General features: G+C 30.6%; 1 protein-coding gene across 2 annotated transcripts; it reads right to left on the bottom strand.

Annotated features, from left to right (window-relative positions):
• Positions 1-268: 268 nt before the first annotated feature.
• On the bottom strand, positions 269-22017 carry LOC130654210 (phosphatase and actin regulator 4-like). Of its 2 annotated transcripts, XM_057456753.1 has the most exons (13): positions 21542-22017; positions 14557-14886; positions 11783-11828; positions 8910-8995; positions 8607-8732; positions 7738-8082; positions 6801-6896; positions 6084-6138; positions 5942-5997; positions 2649-2710; positions 1382-1479; positions 1149-1265; positions 269-863 (listed from the first exon to the last, which is right to left on the bottom strand). In XM_057456753.1, the coding sequence occupies exons 1-13, from the start codon at positions 21825-21827 to the stop codon at positions 848-850; spliced, it is 1719 nt and encodes a 572-aa protein (XP_057312736.1). In that variant the 5' UTR covers positions 21828-22017; the 3' UTR covers positions 269-847. The 2 variants fall into 2 exon arrangements, with proteins under 2 accessions (XP_057312736.1, XP_057312737.1); XM_057456754.1 differs by lacking the exon at positions 7738-8082 and having other exon boundaries at positions 21542-22014.
• Between the last annotated feature and the right edge of the window lie 289 nt (positions 22018-22306).

Genomic DNA, 22306 nt, shown 5'->3' with positions numbered 1-22306 from the left:
TACAGGTTGATTTTTTTAAACGCAATGCAATAATGCCAAGGTATGTCATCAAAAAAATAACATTTTTTTAGTATAAAATCATGGTTCATCAAGAGTAAAATATTTTTTAATACAATTGACGATCTTTCTCAAAAAAAGTAACTATAAATAATTTATGAAAACAGTTACAACCAAAAAATCTAAACTTCCTAATATTCCCAATGATGTTCGCTGATGATGCTAGATCAATCCCCAGGGAAATTAGAAATGAAGTGAGAAAAACAAGAACTGTCGATATCAACGGTATATTTTATTACAAATCAGTAAAAAGCTTTTTAACCAGCATACAAAATAAATACATAAAAGCTAGTAAAACAATGAGCATCATAATATATAACGACTCATTTCAATCGATAATTACACGATACGACACGTACACGACGAATTATCGTGGTAGCTAACTCCTTTGAAATAATTCGTACTACTTCATCATGCGCATAACAGAAAATCCGATTATAATTTTACAATAAAAATGCTGTACAATTGATTAATGGTATTCAGGTAACTTAAATAATTAGGGAGAAAAAAAATCTAGCTCAAAAAGGAAAAGTCAGTAGAAAAGTTAGTCAAGATGATTTTATGCGGGTTAATAGCTACTTACAGCTAAATAAAAATTTCACCAAGAAGGACGACTCTACTGATGTTTACATCTAGATAACGAATGACTCGTTGGTTGCCATTTCTCACAACGATTTTGTTGGAAATGAAAATATAGCAACTACGTGTCACGTGATACAATATACAAGAAATAATTGGCAAGCTAATGACAATGTGTAGAAATTGAAATGGTGCCTATCACTAATAGCTGCTACGGCCGATGAAACCTAAAAAAAGAAATTCACAAATATTATTACCAATTAGAGTTTGTGACGATATATTCTAGGAAATGTTTTTTTTTCTAATACACGCGGTTAAAAATCTACTTTAACAACTGAAACACGATATCTTCAATGACATTCTGGCTCTCCTTCACTAAATATGTTAGACTCTCCTCCGCAGTTTAAACACGTAAACAATAAAAGGATTAATTAACATTCCTTTCAAACGAGATTCAATTAAATCCCACCAGAACATTTACTGCACGAAAACAAAACAAGACGTGCGCTTACCTTGTATAAACTTTACTGTCTTCGTGTACCTCCATCTCGAATTCTTTAAATTCATTTAATTCTTTACGTATAGAGGCTTTGTCTTTTGGAGTTAGTCTGGTCCATGGTTTGTCAGCCCTGAATGGAAAAAACACACAGAAGGTTATGATTATTGCGTCCAACAATGGAATTCTCCAAGCATAATAAAAATAATAATAACATAATCCCTGCGGATCAGTAAAACATTTTCTTACCTGCGATCGTACTCCTGTACTTCAAATACTTCTACATATTCATTAAAGCCTATGATTTTCTTTTTGCGTAATTCTTTTACTGTCGGTCGACGACTTAACTAAAATTGACAAAAACAAAAAAAATAATAATAAAAAAATAACATTTCACTCCAAATTATCACTTCCTACTTTGAAGCAACACTGCAATGGAGAAACCTTTAAAGTCGGGCATGTAAATATATCCAATTTCTTCCAACCGCTTACCTTGGAATAATATAAAACTTTATACAATAATGTTCTCTTTCTATGTTTCTTTTCTTTACAATATTTATATGTATCTACACTTGTCACATTATTATTTACATCTAGTTTTTGCTTTTCAAACAAGCTTCCATCGCTATCCAGGCTTTTCTGCGAATACCCGTATATAAAGTCAGTCAGCATATAAAAAGTTAAGATAAAGAAGTCGAGCAGATGAATGCTCTCTAGTTTGTTTTGTATGTTTTTCGCAACACCACAACTCGTTTCGTAAACATACCAAAGTTTATTATCTAATATCGAATACTTCTGCATAACATACAACGCGAGTGGACAAACATCATCCATGATGGACATGCATGGGATAGCAACAACTCTCCTTAAAAATTTTTCAAAGGGCCGATGTAACGAAAATATCGAGTGATTCGTGATTGCTTTTAAATATATTCGTCCGATTTTTAACTTGTTACTGCTTCAATCACTTGCTTTTTATTAAATGACAAAACTACTTGCTAAAAACCTTTACTCGTATTTAATGACCATTGATAAAAAAATATTTAATATGCGATTGACGTGAGTATAATTAACATATTTATGTAAGCATATTAAAAGAATAATCCAACCACAATTGGCGTGGGGGGATTTATGTTAATTTATGTTACGTACTTGCGACGTTTACATAATTAACTCTGCTTTAATTAAAAGCATGCGTTATGCTTTGATAAGCATAACAAAAGAGGAAGAATAAACATAAAACAAATGGCATCAGCATTTCACAAATACGAAAAAGAAAACGTTTTAGTTTCGATAGAAAACCCAACTTTTCCGAGAACATAACACATATCATTATATTTTCAACATATCCATTGCACAATTATTTTTGCTTGAATTTTTTATTCACAATGGAGACAAAAATACAATAGAAACCTATGTTCACAATTAAAAAATCTGTTGGAAGAGTGTAAACCCACGCAAAAAAGAAAAATCAATGCAAACTCTAACAAATTGTTAATTTGTTAATACAACTTACTTTTCTGGATAGCTGCTTTCTGGTTTCCACGAATTTCTGGTGTGCTTCTTCGTCTGTTTGAGCTAAATAGAATCGCAGACTAGATGTTTGTGTCGCTTAAACACGTCTATGTTTCGCTACATAATTCGGCAAAAACACGTTTATGTTGCGCTACTTTAGTCAAAAGATGTCCATGTTTCGCTACATAATTCGGCGATTACACGTCTGTGTTTCGCTACAAAAATCGGCGAAAACATGAGCATGTTTCGCTACTTATTTTAGCAAGAACACGTCCTTATTTCGATCTGTGTTTCAAGTTTCATTTACTTGTCCACGTAGGTGTATCAGATATTACTTCTTTTAAAAAAAAATTCCTAGGTAAGTGCTTAGGCCATGGATTCGGCTATCAAAAAAATTATCAGGCCACAAATGTAAACGTTTTATCGGAATGAGAATGAGTTCTACTGGAGTGTGAGGAAGTTAGCACATTTCGCATTATTACCATTCTATTCATTGTCATTTAATTAAGTATATGTTGAATTTTATCAAACAACAACAACAAAAAGATATTGAAAGACAACAATTATAGTTATTTATCATAAAATTAATCTTTTTTTAATTTACAAAGGTAAATTCCACGATGGAAATCCCAGCTACAAAGGAAATCATTTTGAATGAATATTGGGCGCAAATAAAATTTATAATTTGCTCACCCATAATGTTTCATAAGCTGTGATGATCTCAAAAAAAGGAAGTAATGAGGATATTTTCAAACATTGCGGTCATCCACACGGATAGGAAATAATTCATCCACACTTAGCGTCAGTGTTATATAAAAAAACATATTTTCAAGTTGTTGCATGGAAAGTTGTCATGAAAAAGATTTAGTAGCAACGAGTTTCAAAGTTCACTGCAATCGAAATTAGGCCGCTAATTTTTTAGCACTTTAAAGCTTTTCCAAAAACTTTTGCTAATTTTTAAAGCATTCACACTCTGTTTTTGCATAAAAAGATTCTACCTTCATGCTTTTTATAAGAAGAATACTTTTTTTGTTTAAGCCTTATATTTCTTTAAAAAATGACATTTGAGCCAAAATTAATTCTTTCGGCGATTCTTATAATTGTTGAAAAAATCGACTAATACTTTAATTAAAACTGTGAAAAGAAGCGTTGACAGTTACACACGGTTTAACAAATCAGAGAATACGGCCAACAATTAATAAAAACAACAATATTGTTGCTTCTACGCTGTCAATTTCTCGAGACAAATGTGGTAAAAATGAATACTTCAGATTATTTAAATTTAACACATATAAAGAGCGATCAAGCCCCAGAATTATTCTAATTATGTTCTTAAAAGATTTAAAAAATTGAGCCTTGGTCATTCTTATACAAATAATTTTTACAAAGAAAAGGTTGCTAAAAGCACGTTACTGCAAATTAATGTATCTACAAGAAATATTCTGAAATTCATGGTTTTCAACGCCAGTGAGATTTCAAAGATTTCAAGGTCCTGCCAGAGTGAAAGAAGCACGAGTTGTTCGATTGTCAAGAACTTCCTTCATGCTCGCACGCATAAAAATTCCAATCTTATAACAGCCAATATAAAAAGCATGATACAATCTATGTATGTCTGTGACATCATTTCCACGGTAGATAATAAATTTTATTACTCTGACCTATAATTGTCAATTAGCAACAATAAAAATTACTTGTTTTGTTGGCATCAAAACGACATGCTAATCCTGAAAGACGGCAAAGAGGAGAAAAAGATTCTTTAACAGAATATCCGTTTTTTTAAAACTCTTTTCATAAGTTAACTTCAGTGCAAAAGTAACACGGTGTCATGAAATCTTCCTATACCACCAATTACATGTATTACTTAAATCGTTTTTTTTTTCATGGTTAGATAAAAGACTTATCTTAGCTTTTGGCAAATTTGCCAAATTCAAAATTTTGAATGAAATATCTTTACAAGTGCGTGGGCCCACCATTGTGGTAAATTAAAATGAGAGGAGGTCGTAAATAAGAAAGTTTTTTACCTGGGTAGAACACATAGTTGAACATGTCATAACACGATTTGATAGCAAAAGTGTTGTAGAACCGCAACGTGCCATAATTGTACGGTGACAAACTCATTACCCGGCTAGATAGTCAACTGGATGCGATGTTGTTCAACATTTATACTAGATGACTTCAACAACAAGAACAGAAAAAGCTTGTCTAAACCTCAATAATACGAACACTAGCTGCAGACGTTCAGAAAAATTCCCTCGCCAAATAGACACAAACAAGAGAACGAACGTAATAAGTATTCCAACGAAATGCAATACAATAGATGTTTTAAAAAACTCTTTCGATTATTTTTCGTAATCCATGATCTTCTTTCGCAAAAAAAAAAATTAAAATGAATAAAAGAGTAGTGTGCTTCATAAAAATTTAAAAAAAGTTTCTATACGAAATACAAAAATGTATCTTTAATGAGATGTCATGGCAACGAAGTGGTTTACTATTCACCAGCTAGATAAACGACTGTTGAAAGAGAGAAGAGAAAGTCATGCAGATTGTGACAAACGACACTTCAGCAGGACTGTCACACATCATTTATTTAACAATACCTTAATAGTCATCAATTTTAAAAGGAAAATCAATACGATTTTTAATAATTTTCGTAACATGCAAAAGTAAAATGCGAAGTTACTCAACCACATATGACCAACTGCAAAAATTATCTACTTCGTAACAAATTTGGTAATCTTTAGCAGTCAGAACTTTTTCTATACATTTAATTTTACTAAAATTAAACGTTTCGATAGAAAAGAGTATTTTTATGGACACTGTCTTGAACAGTACCATCCTAATTAACATTTCACCAGGCTAATAAACGTAATGTTAAAATCATTTGAAGTAATTTAACCTTTTCACTTTGTCCTTACTTTTTGTTTACTCATAAATCTTAAAAAATCATAGTGGAAAATGGCGAAATTTCATCAAATTTCTTCTGCAATTTTAGATAAAAAACTTTCTCAGGCAATGTAACCACATACTTCTGAATTAACATCAGATACCGTTTAAATTCGCTAATAAAGGAAACAAGGCTTCTTAAAGTACCTGAGCTGGTTACCTAACAAGATTCCAAATTTTTAATGAGGTCTGAAGGGTTTAAAACCAACGCCGCAAAATTACCTATACTGACGATAGATTTATAAATTACAACCTGACTCATTGAAACGCTAAATTATTATTCGTACATAATTAAATTATCTAGATGAATTACCATTAACAAAAATGCTTAATACATCATCAACAACCTACCGTGTAATATATTTCTCTGTTCCAACTCTTCTTTAGAAGGGCGTTGACTTAACCGTCTATAATATAAAAAAAAATTATGTTAACTTCTAATAAGCTGTTCAGGTTAAAAAGAATACGCTCCTATCTAAACGTGGCAAAGTACCTGACGAGACTAGTTCCTATCGTGCTGCGTACCGCGTTTATTTCATCTGCAGATTCTGAAAAAAATTATAATCAATTAAAAAATTAAATAAAAACAACAACAGTAAAACATAAAAGAGAAAACGAGATTTCGCCAGTTGCAGTTGGATAAATGCTTCCTAAGAGAGCATAATGCTTTTTAGAAACGAGATAATAGGACATGCGGAGAAACCGGCAGAACTGGAATATAAATTTATGCAAATTATTTGTTTAGGGATAAGAAATAAGAAACACGCATACATTAAACACGCATCCATTGAAATTGTTATAACAATGTTTTGAACGTTTCTTTCGCCCTTTAAAGCATCGCATGCATTGAAAACTTTGATTAAAAAGTAGCTAGTTAATTAACGAGTTGACAACTCGTCTCCACAACAGACGTGTAAATAAGTTAAAAAAACGCACCTTGCAGTGCGCAGCAATACGATTGAAAAAAATAAACACAATTGGTTCACAATAGTTTCAGCTTAATAATTATAGCTTAACGTCTTAAAAGTTACGGAGCTATCATAATATAACAATTTTCAGAGTATGATAAAATGAAAGGAAATCTGGTTTTTATACAACACAGGATGACAAGAGACGGAAAACCATTTTTTTTGTTTTGTTTCTGAAACTTTATATGGCAAACATTAGCTACAAACCAGGAACATTAAAACTTCACAAAATTTGAACTTACTCGGAATAATATTCTTTCCTTCTAACTCTGTCCTTGATGGGCGAGTTTTTAATTTCGCAGCTAAACTGTCAGATCTTTTCACCTTTGAAGCAAGACCTAAACCAAGCAAATATTGATAAACACTGGTCTGGCAAAAGAAATCTGTACAGTTTATAAAACGCCTAATTTAATTTTTTTCTCTTTTTAACTATTTAGCTGGTTAGGAACAAATTTTTACACTTTTATCATCAATAATTACCAAAACAATATACCTACGAAAGCGATAAAGTTATAAAAACTTTCAAACATTTTTACTTTGATTTAACTAACATTAAAAAATATTCTTATTCCTCATCAAGTCTCAACCACAAAACATGTTATTTTGTACACATTCCATTTATTGCATTAATATAAAAATTTCTATTGTCAAGACATTTGTCTTGAAGTTTATTTCACAACTCCTTTAAACAACTTCCATTTTTAAATTAATATTTTTGAGCAAAAAACAGCTTCCTGTAGTTTTAATTGTGATAACATGATAAAGCTTTCACCTCGATGTACATAGAAAAAAAAATTGCTTAATGAATTTTTTATGAAGATTTGCTTTGTGTGTGTTGTAAAGACATCAGTTCATTATCACATTGCAAAACAACACCAATAAAACCATTAGGTCATTTTTCATATCAAACTTGTTTGTGTTTTTTTTTTTGGTTTTGCCAGACTTTAAAGCAAACATTAATATAATGAGCATAAACACATTACATCCTGGTATTTTGGTATTAACTTAAATATTTTTAAACTTCCTACTTCTATGATTATCCTGATTAGCAATTAGTTCCTGCAAGCCTCAGCACCTAGTTGCACATTCCAGTATACCGCATTGACATATCTGTCAAGTTTTAAAAAATATGAATTATCTTGACGCGGGTTAAGCAACGTTAAATGTAAACAAACATACCAGAGTCTTCATATTCATCACTGTCACTAAAACTATCTACCATTATGAAATTAGGATCGTTATCGTCATGTTCTTCATTTTCACTGTCATCATTCACGTTTACATTATAGCTTTTAATATCATTATTATTATCATTATTATTTTTAATGTCATATTTAGAACGAGTTTTTAGGACTGGTTTTAACACCACACCATCGATCTCAAGTGGCATGGTCACATTCGATCCATGCAGAGAATTGCGCTTGGGTTGCAAAGGTCGGCTCAATGTTTTGCCAGTTTTAACATAACGTTTAAATGGAGCTTTAAGATGCTGTAAAAATTTTTCTTTTGCTTTTAACACCGCCGCTAAAACAGTAATATATATTAAGACACGGTTTAGTTTTAAAATTATTACAAGATCATTCTTATCATTATTACAACTATTTAATGCTTTATTTTTTAAAACGTGATTTACATTTTATTTGCAAAATATTTGAGTAAAATAAATCATAAGTTGTCACTGTGCATTTGTGTTTGTTTTTTTAAAGAAAAACTTTGACTTCACTAAAAATTATTTTTATTTAACTTTTATTTCATTTAAAATAGTATTTCAGTGTATGTGTTTTTTGGACTAGCAAAAAAACAATACATTTTTTGTTTTGTTTTACTAAAGTATACTTTTCAAAAAACAAGTAGAAATGAAGAAGTTAATTTAAGTGAAAATCATCCTTAAAGCATACACGTATACAGGCCGAAATTTAAAAGGGAAACCACAAAAACATCTTAGGGGTATTTTGATTTTGATATAACAGTTTATTTCAATTACAATACAAATATCTGAAAAATAAAAATAATAAATTTCTATAAAAAAAAAATAAATACTGTCACACCTGTCACAATATGGTTGTCAGATTCTTCTTCATCACTACTTTCTTGGATAGATGATACGTCACTTTCATTGTTGTAGTTATGAGGCTGCTGCTCATCTTCAGATGTATTGGGCAGAGTTTTATCTCCTAAAAAAAACACAGCTTATGCATTAAAGGTTATGCAATTACAAGAGAACATAATAGTATGCCAACTTTAAGTTTAGCCTAAGTACAGAATTTTTATATTTTGCTGAAAATACCAAATAAAATCAATTTTAGTTAATAGTAGTCACATTCTATCAAATAATGACATTTAAGTCTTACCTTGGTATGACATACTGGCTCCACGAGGTGGCACAGGTGGCGGTGGAGCCATTTCATCTGTATCTGGATTATCCACAGAATGCACACTACAGAAAATAACAACAAGAAATTTTTACCGATACTTTGCATGAAAAAGTGGGATTTGTACTGAGCAGAACATTAAATTGTAATTTCTTTCACTGATCCTGAAAAACTTTGTTTTATTCTTTTTCTACCAAAAGAAGACGAAGCAATCACATTTCTTTTAAAAGTTTTTTGCGTGTAGGGTAGTTTTATTACAGTTAATAAGGATGTTTACTTTCATCTAATATAAATTACATCGAAACTTAAGCCATCTTTAAAAAAAACCTTCTTTCTGCTCGATCGGTTGGGTAAAAATATTTTCAAACAAGACTGGGCCAATTTTTTAGTAAAATACAAGAAAGTTCCATGTTAATGCTGAAAATTGTTATTGCAACTGTAAACATAAAAGTTATGCAAAATCATGTATAGAGCATATATTTATATACTATAATTATACGGTATAACTTTTGAGTATGGTGTTTTAAATCGCGATTTTTTCAGTGATAGTTAATCATACTTTCACACTTCCGAGGTGATGAATATTCAGAAGGAAGTCCTTTTAAATTTTATTATTCGCTAAGACGTGACTGAGAATATCATAGAAATAGAACCTTCTAAGTCTTTTAAAATTTTTCTGTGACTTGCAGAAACAGAACATGATGGCATACATTTTTAGAAATGAAAATGTTTTTTTATTTTAGATGGTCTTTTTTTTCTCTTTTCGGAAAGGAAATATAATTTATTTTAAAGTTATACTCAAGAGGATGAGTGTTTAAACATTCACTCTTAACTCTTATTAAGGTGTTAAAGACCGATCAGAAAAAAAAGTTAGTCATTTGGATAAAGTCAATATTCCCCTTCCAAAAATAAATAAATAGTTTCACCATTGAGAAGGTCGTCGTTTCCTTAGTATAAATGGCTAATAAAAAAATAATCGATTTTTTGATACAATAAAGGTATACCGTCACCTTAAACCCGTAGAATATCCACTAATTTTTTAAAAAAAATTATTGTGCTTCTTAATACAAAAAAGTTTGTTGTTAATTTCATTAAGAAGGCTGAAAAAACGTTTTAAAACACTGGAGGAATCCACCAAAGAACATTCAAAAATTATTTGTTTTATATCGAAAAATGATTTGTTGTCAATTTCATTTAAAAAGTACGAACAATGAATTAAAAATTTTGAACTATAATAACAACGTTAATTGCCTGTGACTTTACTCGTATAACAATTTATAACTAGACTAGTCGTTAGCCCGTGGAAAACCCACAGATCACCCGTCCTTTAACCTGTTGCAACAAAGTGGACAAAAATATATCGCATTTGGTATTGGTGCGCATTTTAAAAATTTCATGTTTCCGTTACGGGACGCAGCTTTCGCGGACACACAGACAGAATACGGCTATCATTAAAGAGATACTAGCATATTCTTGTATATATGCTACATACATACGCAGCTGCAGAAAGAAACAGAAACATTTTCTGCATCCTCCTGGGTGAAAGTCCTTGAACATCACTAGCTCTATTGGAAACAAAACTTTTTTCAATTGAGCTAGTGATGCTCGAATAATAAAATTATGATAGTAGTAGATAAAACAGTTGAAATTCTGAAAGTATATTTTTTTTTTGTGATGGTGAAACCCTGTGTCCTTCATCCCCATAAATCCATAAGTTTGAACATTCTTACTTGCTGAAACAAAGAACAAATAATTAGCAAACATTTGATAAAATTGATAAAATAATAGTTGTTCATTATAATTTTGTTTAAATTTATTCAAGAAACCAGCTGTTCCTTCTCCTTCTCCTTTTCTTTTCACTAACCTTTTTAAAAATGTCAAAAATAAAATATTATTAAACTATACAAATTATCGATGATTATGATAATGTTTCATATTTTGACAAAAATAGAATAAGAAGTATTTACAAATAATGATTATTAATAACTTTCTTAGAATTCAATATGTTTAAAAGCCTTCTTTCACTTTTTTTTAAATATAAGTGGAAACCGTTTTTTATCTCAGATCAATGTGACAAGAAAACATTGAAAATTCTGTTTATTAATTTTCTCCTGTGCTATATATTTTTTGTGCGTTATATTTTTTAGATACGTGCAAGCGGAGACTTAACGCCAAACACAAGGACAGAACATGTTTAAAATAAACCGGCTGCTCTGGCAAAAACATTTGATTTATACACTTGTCCAATACACAGGAGAGTATTGGCTAATAGTTTATCATTTATTATAATTATTTTCAACAACTGACTCATAAAAAAAATAATATAAAAGTAAAAAAGAAAGAATCCCAAGTTCCCTGCTTTTGTGAAACATTCACTGTTTTTATGAAACATAGAAATTAAAACAAAAAATTATTTTTGTTTCAGTTTGTTTTTGCAGAATGTATCCTGGCTAGTTGTTAAAACTCTGTATAGGCATATAAAATCTAGGTTAAAAAAAATTAATATTTGCTAAAACAACTTAACGCAAAATAATACTGTAAATTGATTTTATCTGTAGAAATAAAAGTTTTGTAAACATTAAATTTCAGTTTTTGCACTATCAACAAATACTTAACCAATCTAGAACTATATAAAAATATAAATAAGGAGGCAAAAAAAAAAGAAGTAGAAATATCTATAAAAGGGACATGAAGTGTTCGGAAGGCTGGACATGGGTTAATACTGTGAGCAAACTACCATTATAACCCCCGTTTTTCTCAGCTGCCATTTTGGCTCATAGACAGACAAATGTATTGGAGTATTACAATATAGACTAGTTAGTAACTCATGAATAACTTAATTTAATATGTACCTGTCTTCTGCTGAAGGTTCATTTTCACCAATATCAATAGGTATACCTAAATTGCACACAAAAATAAAATAACACAAAGAACTCTGATGAATAAACACATAAAGCATAAACATGCATAATGCAGAACATTAAATAATGAATTTGGAACATATAAACATATAACAAACTTTGATAAAGATGTTGTTTTTGTGAAGTCATATAGACTAACCAGGTTTGTGTTGCACAATACTGTAACATTTTTGTGAAGGTACTATAACCTTTTTGGGAATTTCTTTTATGTATATATACATGCATAACAACTGATAAAGGCTAGTTAGCGAAAATATATTTTGTCCGATGCGTGATTTTAAATTCTTTTAATTGGCTTACACTGTAGTCAGTCTTTTTCAGAAGAGGCGTGCGATCGCACGCGCACGCCTTGGCACACGCCTAAATTATCCACACCTACTCAAATATTCCTGAAAAAGACTGCGTAGTATATACACACTATGGGAGTTAGCCTGTGGAAAATTCATGGGAGTTTTCCTGTTACCTCAAAGCCAATAAAACTATAGCACATTTGTTATTTGTAGTTTCAAGACTTTGTGCGTGGTTAAATCTGTTACAAACAGACAGTTCATAGACATATACTTTTTTTTTTGTTTTTTATGATATACTTTTCCAAACTTTTCGAAACATGCTTGTATTGTCACCACATACTAATTTATTTATAGCATACTGTATCACTCAAAGAAGTGTCCACTTGACATAGCAGTATCTGCCTTATTTTGAAATAGAGAGTTTTATTTAAGATATTTATTTATTCAGAGAGTCTGTGCATCAGCGTTAAATCATCTTAAAAAGATTTGGCCCTATAAACCAGTATTGTTGGCAACCATGGCTAACAAAAAGCCTAAGCATTAATATTGCTAGTGGAAAAAAAATTAAACCATGAATCTTGTCTCTTTGTTGAGTGTAGAGTGCACTAGAAGTGCTCCAGAGATGCAATATATTCTGATACATTGGCGAAGACATTGAGTACTTAATTTTCTTTGCTAAATCTTCTGTGTAACTCCAATGGTATAATTAATATATAAAAATTGTTGTCATCATAGCATGTAAGTGCACATTTTTATCATAAACTTTTTTACCTCACAAGCCTCACTTGCTTGGGCAAACTTTTAAATGATATTATTTACCTACAAAATCGTGATTCAGCTTTTATCATCTAAGTTTCTTTTAAAGTAAAAATGTTTAACCACATATAAAAGGCAATGAATCAATTATTTTGTTTGTTAAACAAACTTGTTCGACAAATGTGTTTATCCCAAAAAAAAGTGAAAAAACAAAATGAGTGATTTTTAACCCTCCGGTCTCTATAGTAACATGCTGACTAATGCATCAGAGCAATTGAAAAACATATTTGCATCATTCTTTGCACTTTGCATTTGAATTATTTGCTTATTCTTTCATCCATGTAAAAAATATTGGAAGTATTGTGTTAATAAATTCATTACAAGTAGATGGATTCAATACACATCAGATTAAATCAGATTGAGGTCTACATTTCTTTTTCAAAAATTAATGTTATAAAGCATGCTCAACACAGCTTTTTGGGGGATTTTTTTTAAAAAGAAAGCACATATTTCCTAATTTTTATATGCTAATTGTGGAGCAAAACTACAAATTTCATAGCTCTTTACTTTCCTACTACGAACGCCTTTTACAGAGGTGTGTAGAAAAAAAATCACACAAAGTGCTTTGGGTTTGTTTTTGGGTGTTTTGCATTTGTCAAGTTCTAACAAAGCTGGGCATTTGGCTAGGCTAAATTTTCAAACACAATTACTTGCCAAAATAAATACCCAATGTTGAAACTAAACACGGACACAGTTTTAATTTGGCTTAACGTAGATATCCCCTTCGACAGGGTTAATCTGGCACTAACGCTAAATAGCAATTTTCGAATTGAAATTATCAGAATTTCCCAAATTAGAGAAAAAAGCTATATTTTCTGCAACAACAAAGACAAAACATTGTTTTTGGAGTTTGTGCAGGAATAACACTCTACTTAAACACCTAAAGGCACCATCTTACCACCAAAGCATCTTTATGCACAGGTATTATATCATCATATTAGAAGTAAATAAATACTACAATTCCAGACGTAATATATTACAAAAAAGTGCCAAATTTTGAATTTCATGCGAAAAGCAATAATAACTACATATAAACAACATTCCTACAAAAGACATGCATTACAAACTTATTAAAGTTTGTTCAAAAATGGACTTAGGATCTTGGTTTGATCCAAAGTTATTTAACACAATTATTTGGCTTCAAAGTGCATTGTTTAAAACAGAAAAAAGTGTTTTTAACCAACTGAATTTGTATCATATTTTTAAATGTTTGGTTTGCTTTGATTAAACAATTTTAGTCTTTAATCAATGCTGTAGGTAGTATTTTCTAAAAAGCTTCCGAGAACTTAAAAATTCCAATTTTCCTTTTTAGACGCCAACATGAGATGTCTATATAAAGACCTTTTTTTAAGTCGTAGCTCCAATTTTAAATTTTGCGATTACGCCCTGTTTGACTACTTTCCATTATTGGGAGAAGTAAACAAAATATGTTCTAACCTAGTGTAACATTTTTTAATTTATTTTTTAATTTTCCTTGTAAACAACTTTAATTTTCACTGTATTTTTCGAGATGTACTGATATAACGTTTTCTACTGTGAGCCAGTTACGAATATAAAAGTTTTATTTTCAATATATAGGAAATAAATGATAAACAATACCTTTTGTATTTATATCGGATATCATATTTGTTTCCTTATCATCTGCTTTCACATCTTCTTCTATGGTCACCTTAGGAGGTTTCAGGTCATTACTTATATCTTCATCAGTATTCACAGTATTATCATTTACTTCATTAACAACATTACCATTAGCTTTGAGTGGTATTTCGTTGTCGTCATTAACCAGTTTTTTATCTGGACCAGGTGGTTCATTTAGATCCAGTGTAAACTGCACCTCTAATGGTGCAATGTCCGCTAAGTCATTTGTTGAGTATGAAAGCTTTTGAATAGGGGATGCCAGTGATCTACCTTGAGCTTCTGTGTCACTCCCTAAATAAAAAAAGATTACAATGTAGGTAGACAATTAAAATTGCCTAAAAATCCATTACAATTTCATATGTATTATATAATCTCCTTTATATATTTTTATTACTATCTCACAAAAGATGCATGGATAAGTTTTTGATTTTTTCTATAAAAGTGTACACTCTTGGAAAAAAAAGATACAAAAATTATAAAAATTGTGCATGTCGCAGCCCCAGTTCAAATTTTGAGATCCAAATTAAATACAAATAATATACTTTAGTGTGAATTAGCTGATTAAACGGCTCAATTGAAATTATTTGTGGATTTCCACAATAAAACATTGTACTTACATAACCAATTTTTTAAAATTTGAATAGCTTAGTTTAATTGGATTAATGTTCCCAAGGGCAAAGAAATTGTATTTCAAGAATTAAACCTTTTTAAATTTCAAGTGCGGATTTATCTTTGCGAATCAGCCTTTTTTAAAGCTTTCATGAGGATATATATTTTTTAATGAAAGAAATCTCTAAAACAAGCAGTTTTTTTCATAGCACAAATCCTATTTACAAAGAAATTTTCTTCACCGAAAAAATGCTGAGGGTGATGGTATTTCTAAGGTGACACCTGTTTCATAGACTAAGATTAACTTGATGTATATAATCTTCCAAGGTTACAATAATTTAGACGTTTATAAACGCATATTTTACTAAAAAATCTTTTGTATCTATTTTATTTTATCTTTTTTTGTAATTTATATAATAAGCAAAAAAACATTAATTTCCATGTAAGATGAATTGAAATTGTTCAACCAGACAAACTTTTTATGAAATTCTGGGAGCAATTAATGGCTAAGATAGTTTCTCATTTCTCTTTTCTTATTGATAGGCATGGAAATGTGTAGAGTCTGACCCTGCTTTATACTCTTACAAACATTTTTCAGCAAGAGACCTGTTTTATAATTTAACATTGTGCAAGTTATCAGTTAAAAGTACCTATAATATCAGCTTTGTGTGTCTTATATAAAAAAACGTGCACTGTGCGTTTGGCAAATAATCACAAGTAAGAAAATGTAGAGAAATAAAATGTTACTACCTAAGCAAAATGTTTATAGTTTGTGTCACAGGAGACTGAAAATAATAATGACATATAAAGTATATAGTTTTGGAAAATTTAATATTTATATTGACAAGTATCCTATTTTTTACAAAAAAAAAATTCGTAATTTTTTAAAAGGTTTTCATAATGTTGTTCAGTGAAATATGTAATTAAAGGGAACTTGAGGTATAAATAAGTTCCAGCATAAGAGGTCTTGTATTTTAGAGCTTAAAAGGTTGGTTAACAAGTCTTCTTAATTTTTTTTTAAAAAGTTTTATTGTTTCCAAGATATTCACATTTTAAAAATTTCACATTTAATTATGCTGCATAAATTATATTTAAGTAACAGCAAATTTTGACATTTCCTGTCATCAGTAATTTTAGACCTGTTAAGGGATGTGCATTAAAACATTATCAATGCATAGATATTTTAAAGGTGAATTAATTAACATTACTTTTCTGCCAAAATGACACTTGTTTGCTTGTCTTGGGCCTTTTAATTTTAAAAAAATTGATTCCTGAAAAAAGTTTTTACACTGCTGTCTTAAGTTTCAGCATTTGAGTTTCACTGATCAATTTGGCCCAGGACTTGATAAGCAATGTTTTTAAATATTTTGGGAATAAAGGTATGTAAAAGTCTAAGTTAATTATGATATTACACTTTTTGTTTTGTTGTCATTGGAAACCACATTAAAAATTTGTTAGAATAATTACTAGCCCTTGTTACGAGCAGCAGGAAATAAATCTGTTGACACATTCAAACACCCTGATTAATAATTTTTTACTGTGAAATGGAATGCCATAAAAAAACAATTAATTTAATCAGAAAAATATCAAGTGACAAAGAGAATTTCTTTCACCTACAACAAAATAATTTTCACATTTTTGTAATAAAAACATTCTAGCATGTTACAATAACAATCTAGGGTGAAAAGTTGTTTACCAAGATATCCAATATTTAAATCAATGTTTCAGTATAAGTATGGAGAAAAAAAACTATTTTTTCAACAATTTCATGTAAGCTTTTGCCCGCTTCATGCCAGCATGATCACACAATCTTTTAACAAATTCATCGCATTATAAAATAAAATAAAAAGTAATAATAAAATAATTAATGACTCCTATAACAATCGTATCAACATAGCTCAAGAGGCATAGACTTAACTGACTTATTAAGGAGTGGCCAATATTGCTCAATGAGCAGACTCTTTTTCAGCGTGGTTTAAATAGCTGGACAGTGTTATATCAAAAATAACAATTTCTAATTAACCTGTTTAGGTCAGGATTTTTAGGGTTTGCCACAGGCTTATGAAATTTAGCAGCATGCGTTGGAAGTACTGTGGTATGACATAAAATATTGTTTTTGCTTATATCAGTGAGGACTATAGGCAAAAACATTTAATCAAAATTATGGCAGGATAATTTAAACCTAATTTCTCCACTTTGATTGAAGTTAAATTTATGCTCTTAAATATATTTTTTGGTCAATGATAATGGAAGATGTCTCATTAATCCCTGAAAATAAAAATAAAATAAGGAGACTTAATGAAACAACAACAACAAAAAAATGTGTGAAAATGTTTTTGGTTAACATTTACAATATCTATACGTTTTGATGTCAAAGTTAGAGTTTTTCAGGTTATTAGGAGGAAGACTGTTCACAACAAAAAGTGCACTACCCGCCTTTAACTTCCAAGTTCCCAGGCATCTGGTGACAGCACATGCGACTATGAAGACAATTGCTGCATGTTGATTTAAATATACAAAGTGTTACACATCCAGAGCAAAGAACGATTTAAAGTTCCTGCTGACCTACTTGTTTCATTGCGAATGCATAAAGCAAGTTACTCGTTAAGGAAAGTTGTAATACACTGTAATTGGTAAATCAAGTATGGAAAAGAAGAAATAATGGTGCTTTTGTTAACAATATTAAGTGAAACAAGGATGGAAACTGCAATCTCAGAATGCTGACCTTGGCAGGAATATTATAAACCAAAAGCAGTTTCTACTGACTTCAAGTTTTTTTTATCTTTTTAGGGATGTAATTAACTGTAGATGCTTTACTCTAGCTCTATAAGGCCAACACTAAATTCTATTCATCTTTACTTCACCTAGGGAAAATCTCTTGTTAAGAGATTCTCATTATCATAATAATTACATATTTATCTAAGAGTTTCGCAAGTTCTGGTTTTGAAGTTGACAAGCAAAGATCAACTTCAATGGTTTTCACATACTGATTGGGGTTTAGATAGTGAACTGGTCTCCTCTATTACAAGGCGGTTTGGAAATTGAAATAAAAGTTTATGCTGTTTTTAAAGACAATGTTAAAAATTTTGGAAGAAAACTTTCAGTTAATTTTCCACTTGGATCACAGTATGAAGATGATACAAAACTATTTTGAAAAGATGACTAAAAAGAGCACCATTGAGCTACCGTTCAATGAGAAGAAAATAGTAAAAAATTTGTTAAAAATTGTATTATTTAGGCTTTTATATGTTAGAAAATTGTCACCAAATTAACAGTATTATAATTAACGAATCATGAAATTAACAGTGTTTAAATTAACACTGCATTTAATTAACGGTCATTAAATTTGTTAATTTCATGGAATAAGGTATTAAGGTAAAAATTAATACTCATCTATAAATTGCTGTCATTAAATCCATATTTACAGCAGCAAAAATATTGAAGTTTTTTTACTATTTTTAAGTGTTCTCAATGAGTAAATCAACAGATGATGCCACAACAGACTGGCATTTATAGTGCATTAAATTTAGGCTTGAATTATTAAATATAAATCAGTTTCTTAAAGCTAACTCATTTTTGCAACACAAGAAAAGTTAAGTAAGAATTTGTAGTATATTCCCACAACTTCAATCTCTTAATATAATAACAAAGTTTTTGCTAAAACAAGTTTGTTATGATCTTAAGAAAATTTGATGGTTTTAAATTTTGCGAAAATAAACTTGTGTAACTAATATTGCCACATAATTTCCCATAATTCTGCAACGGTTTCAAAGTTAATAGTAGCACGATTTCCCATAATTCTTGATGTTAATAATAACAGGCATTTTCTGGTAGATTTCAAGAATGCCTTTAAAAACTATTTTGAGATTATAACTTTGGGTGAATTGTAACCTTATATTGATTTAACATGTAAATATTCCTATTTTATTAGTATACTGTGCATTTTAAATAAATTAATGACACTTTCAGATGAAGTAAACGGCTTGTCAGAAGCAATAATAATGTAAATAGCCCAACTTTCTTTCTAATTAATCACAGATCAAACGATCACCACATGGATAGATTATACACAACAAACAAATAAGAAAGCTTTAAAATTTACATATACACTACTAAGTATGCACCTGGTATGCACCTAAAATTTCCTCAATATGCACATAGAAGTAGGTGCTGTCAATTTTATGCTATGTTCAAAATATAAATGAATCTTAGAATCTTTAATGGCCATATCAAATTCTATAAATTCATGACCCAGTACCTTTTTATGTCTTCTCATCACTGATAAACCAGAATTATAAACCAGAATTATACCAAATTTCCATCAGAATGTGTGTATTACACTAGTAAAAAGTATTTCCTTATTTCATGCTACAGTACAGTCTGAATGTAATCTACCGCAGACGCGAAACTCGCATGAATAAATACACAGAACAATAGCTTTTGTTTTTTTTAAGAAAATAATTGCCTCGCTGATAAACAATGACCCCACGCGATCAATTGTTTAATCACAATAGGTTGCAAGATCAATTTTAGCAATCTATTTTGCGCGAACTTTTTTGAAATTTTAATTGCGGTAATTAAGCGGAGTTTTTTAAATCGCATTTTAAAAGTTTATAAACGAAAAGCGGCGATAGAAATGTTTTTTTAGATCGCTTTTTGCGATAGAAATGCGGCGATAGAAATGTTTTTTTAAATCGCATTTTAAAAATTTAAAAACGAAAAGCGGCGATAGAAATGTTTTTTTAGATCGCATTTTAAAAGTTTAAAAACGAATAGCGGCGATAGAAATGTTTTTTTAGATCACATTTTAAAAGTTTTAAAACGAAAAGCGGCATTTAATAGTTGTGAACAATGCTTCTCGTATGTTTCTTAGATTAAACGCGCTGGAATTTTTTTAAGTAATTAAATCAACAATACATTCTTGCGCAATGTATTATAAAACTTCGCGAAAGATTTTTATTATTTAATTACTTCACGCTAATAGTTGAGGGAATAACTGTTCAATACATTTACACAATACATCTCGCTATTACAAGAAATATAATTGCTCCGATATTTCTTCACGAGCACATTTTTTAAGGGATTTAATTATAACAAAAGACAAACGACTGCCGTCCGCCACGCAAAGGTGTGATATTAGGGTGTACGCGGTAGATTACATTCAGACTGTACTGTAATATGCCCTTGGCCCTTTCTTATTTTTGTGAGCCCTAACATGGTTTGATCTTGAACGTTGCAAGAATTAAATATGGTGTGTTACTGATAAGGATATTTACTGAGTTGTGATACTTTAATTAGAATTTAAATCATATATTCCTATGATCAAAAATTAATACAACAGGTATTGGGACACACAATGAGTGATTTCACATGTGAGTATTTGACATCCACAAAAACATGAGGCACACGCACCTACCAAACCTATAGGGCGCAGGAAAAGACATTTACCCTTAAGGAAAGAAGGGATCTGTGATTTCCTTTTTGTTGAGACTATGCAAAATGTAGTAGGTTTGCATAAATTTTTCTGATAAAGGGGATGACCTGAACGGCGATGTTAAAACGACACGCCAAAATTCAAAACATCTCTTCTACTCATTTTAGGATGAGATTTTCCATGTAAACAGCCTATGAAAATACTTAGTGTTTTAATCCATAGTTGTTGTGGCATGTTTTGCACATGAAAAAATATAAACAACAGACTGCGAAAATTATTATTAGGCGAGAAAAAAACACTGATTGCAAAATTGGTAAAGTATGCTGTTAAAAAGAGGAGATAGTTGTGAAAAAACAATTCCAATGCATTTTTAATCTTGTATTCCTTAAAATTAGCTTACATAGCCAAATTGGCCTATGTGGTCATTCTTTTCTTGCCTGTCAAGATGTAGGTATATGCAGAACTTTGTTAACATTTGCAACTAATCTATTAAAAATATGGCTAGTTAAATGTCCACTGGATGTTTTGCCTGGCAAATTAAGTTTAACATGGACAGGTTAATGTTACCATAGCCCCGTGTTAACCCAAGCCATGTGAGGAAAATTGGGGAGATGGCTCCATGTGTGGGCCGTTGGATGTTGCCAGGAGTTGTCTATTAGAGCGTGGGCCCTAATTGGGTATGTGTAGCTCAAAACGAGCTTTAAATACTCTAGGACTCTTCATCTAAGCCATGGCCCCTCCTGGAAATAATAAACAGGGTATATCCCTCAATATTAGTGAGGCTAGCCATGCAAAATATGCACATCTATCTATCTATCTATGGACGCCATATTAAAACTATCATTGGTTTAACTGGATAGTTCTACCTATCAATGCATAAAATAATATATTTGAAAGGAATACCACTTAAACTTCGTTGTGGAGTTGTTAGACAATGATTTCGTTTATGTTTTCTGCGCCATTTCCAAGGTTTAAACATTAGTCTTAATCTCTTTCCAAATGTTGAAGCAAAACTTCTTCTTGGATGTGGGTTATTATGATGTGCCTTTGATCCATTTATTTTCTTTTTAGGTAGAGCAGCAGAGTCTGAAACACATCTTGCACGAATTGTAGTTTCATCAAAAGAAGAAACTACAGAGTTTTCTGTGACAACATCATCATTCTTTGGTCCTGCAGAAATATCTCCCATTATATGTACATGTTTACAAATCAGAACAAGAATGGTTACTCCATTGCCACTTCCACATAAAATTTATTAGTCTTTAGGTTTTATCAAGAAATAAAGCAGCAAATAAAAATAACATATAGCTGACTATATTTGTTTCTAATTCACACGGCAGCAAATAATTGTACCGAAGGCTATGATAGTTTATTTTGGAATTTGAAATATACTAACTTGCTTATTCAATCTAAGTCCCTTTTTTTAAATAAAATTCATTTGTCAAAGCAATGATAATCGAGTCCACTTGCTTTCTTGGCTTGTAAGGGGACTGGGAACAGTGTTGTAAACCCTCGGCCTTTTATAACTGATTTCGAAAGTGTTGTTTTCCCTCATCCGTCATAAGCTAGCTAGTAGAACTATTAGTTAGGTGTTGCATAATATTTTAAGATTGCTTAAACTAGCCCTATTTTGTAAAGTGAAACCCTAGTATTCTGGAAGGACTGGAA

This window comes from Hydractinia symbiolongicarpus, chromosome 8 (assembly GCF_029227915.1).
Source record: "Hydractinia symbiolongicarpus strain clone_291-10 chromosome 8, HSymV2.1, whole genome shotgun sequence".
Lineage (NCBI taxonomy): Eukaryota > Metazoa > Cnidaria > Hydrozoa > Anthoathecata > Hydractiniidae > Hydractinia > Hydractinia symbiolongicarpus.
This window is presented reverse-complemented; position numbering and strand designations above follow the sequence as displayed.

Bases quoted from the DNA above. Each gene is read 5' to 3' on its own strand.
- LOC130654210 (XM_057456753.1), bottom strand. From the start codon at position 21,827: ATGGGAGATATTTCTGCAGGACCAAAGAATGATGATGTTGTCACAGAA. The intron at 1,480-2,648 runs GTAAGTTGTATT...TGTCAATTTTAG, and splicing joins GAAAGCAGCTATCCAGAAAA to TTAAGTCGTCGACCGACAGT. The intron at 1,266-1,381 runs GTAAGAAAATGT...TTTTCCATTCAG, and splicing joins GTACAGGAGTACGATCGCAG to GGCTGACAAACCATGGACCA.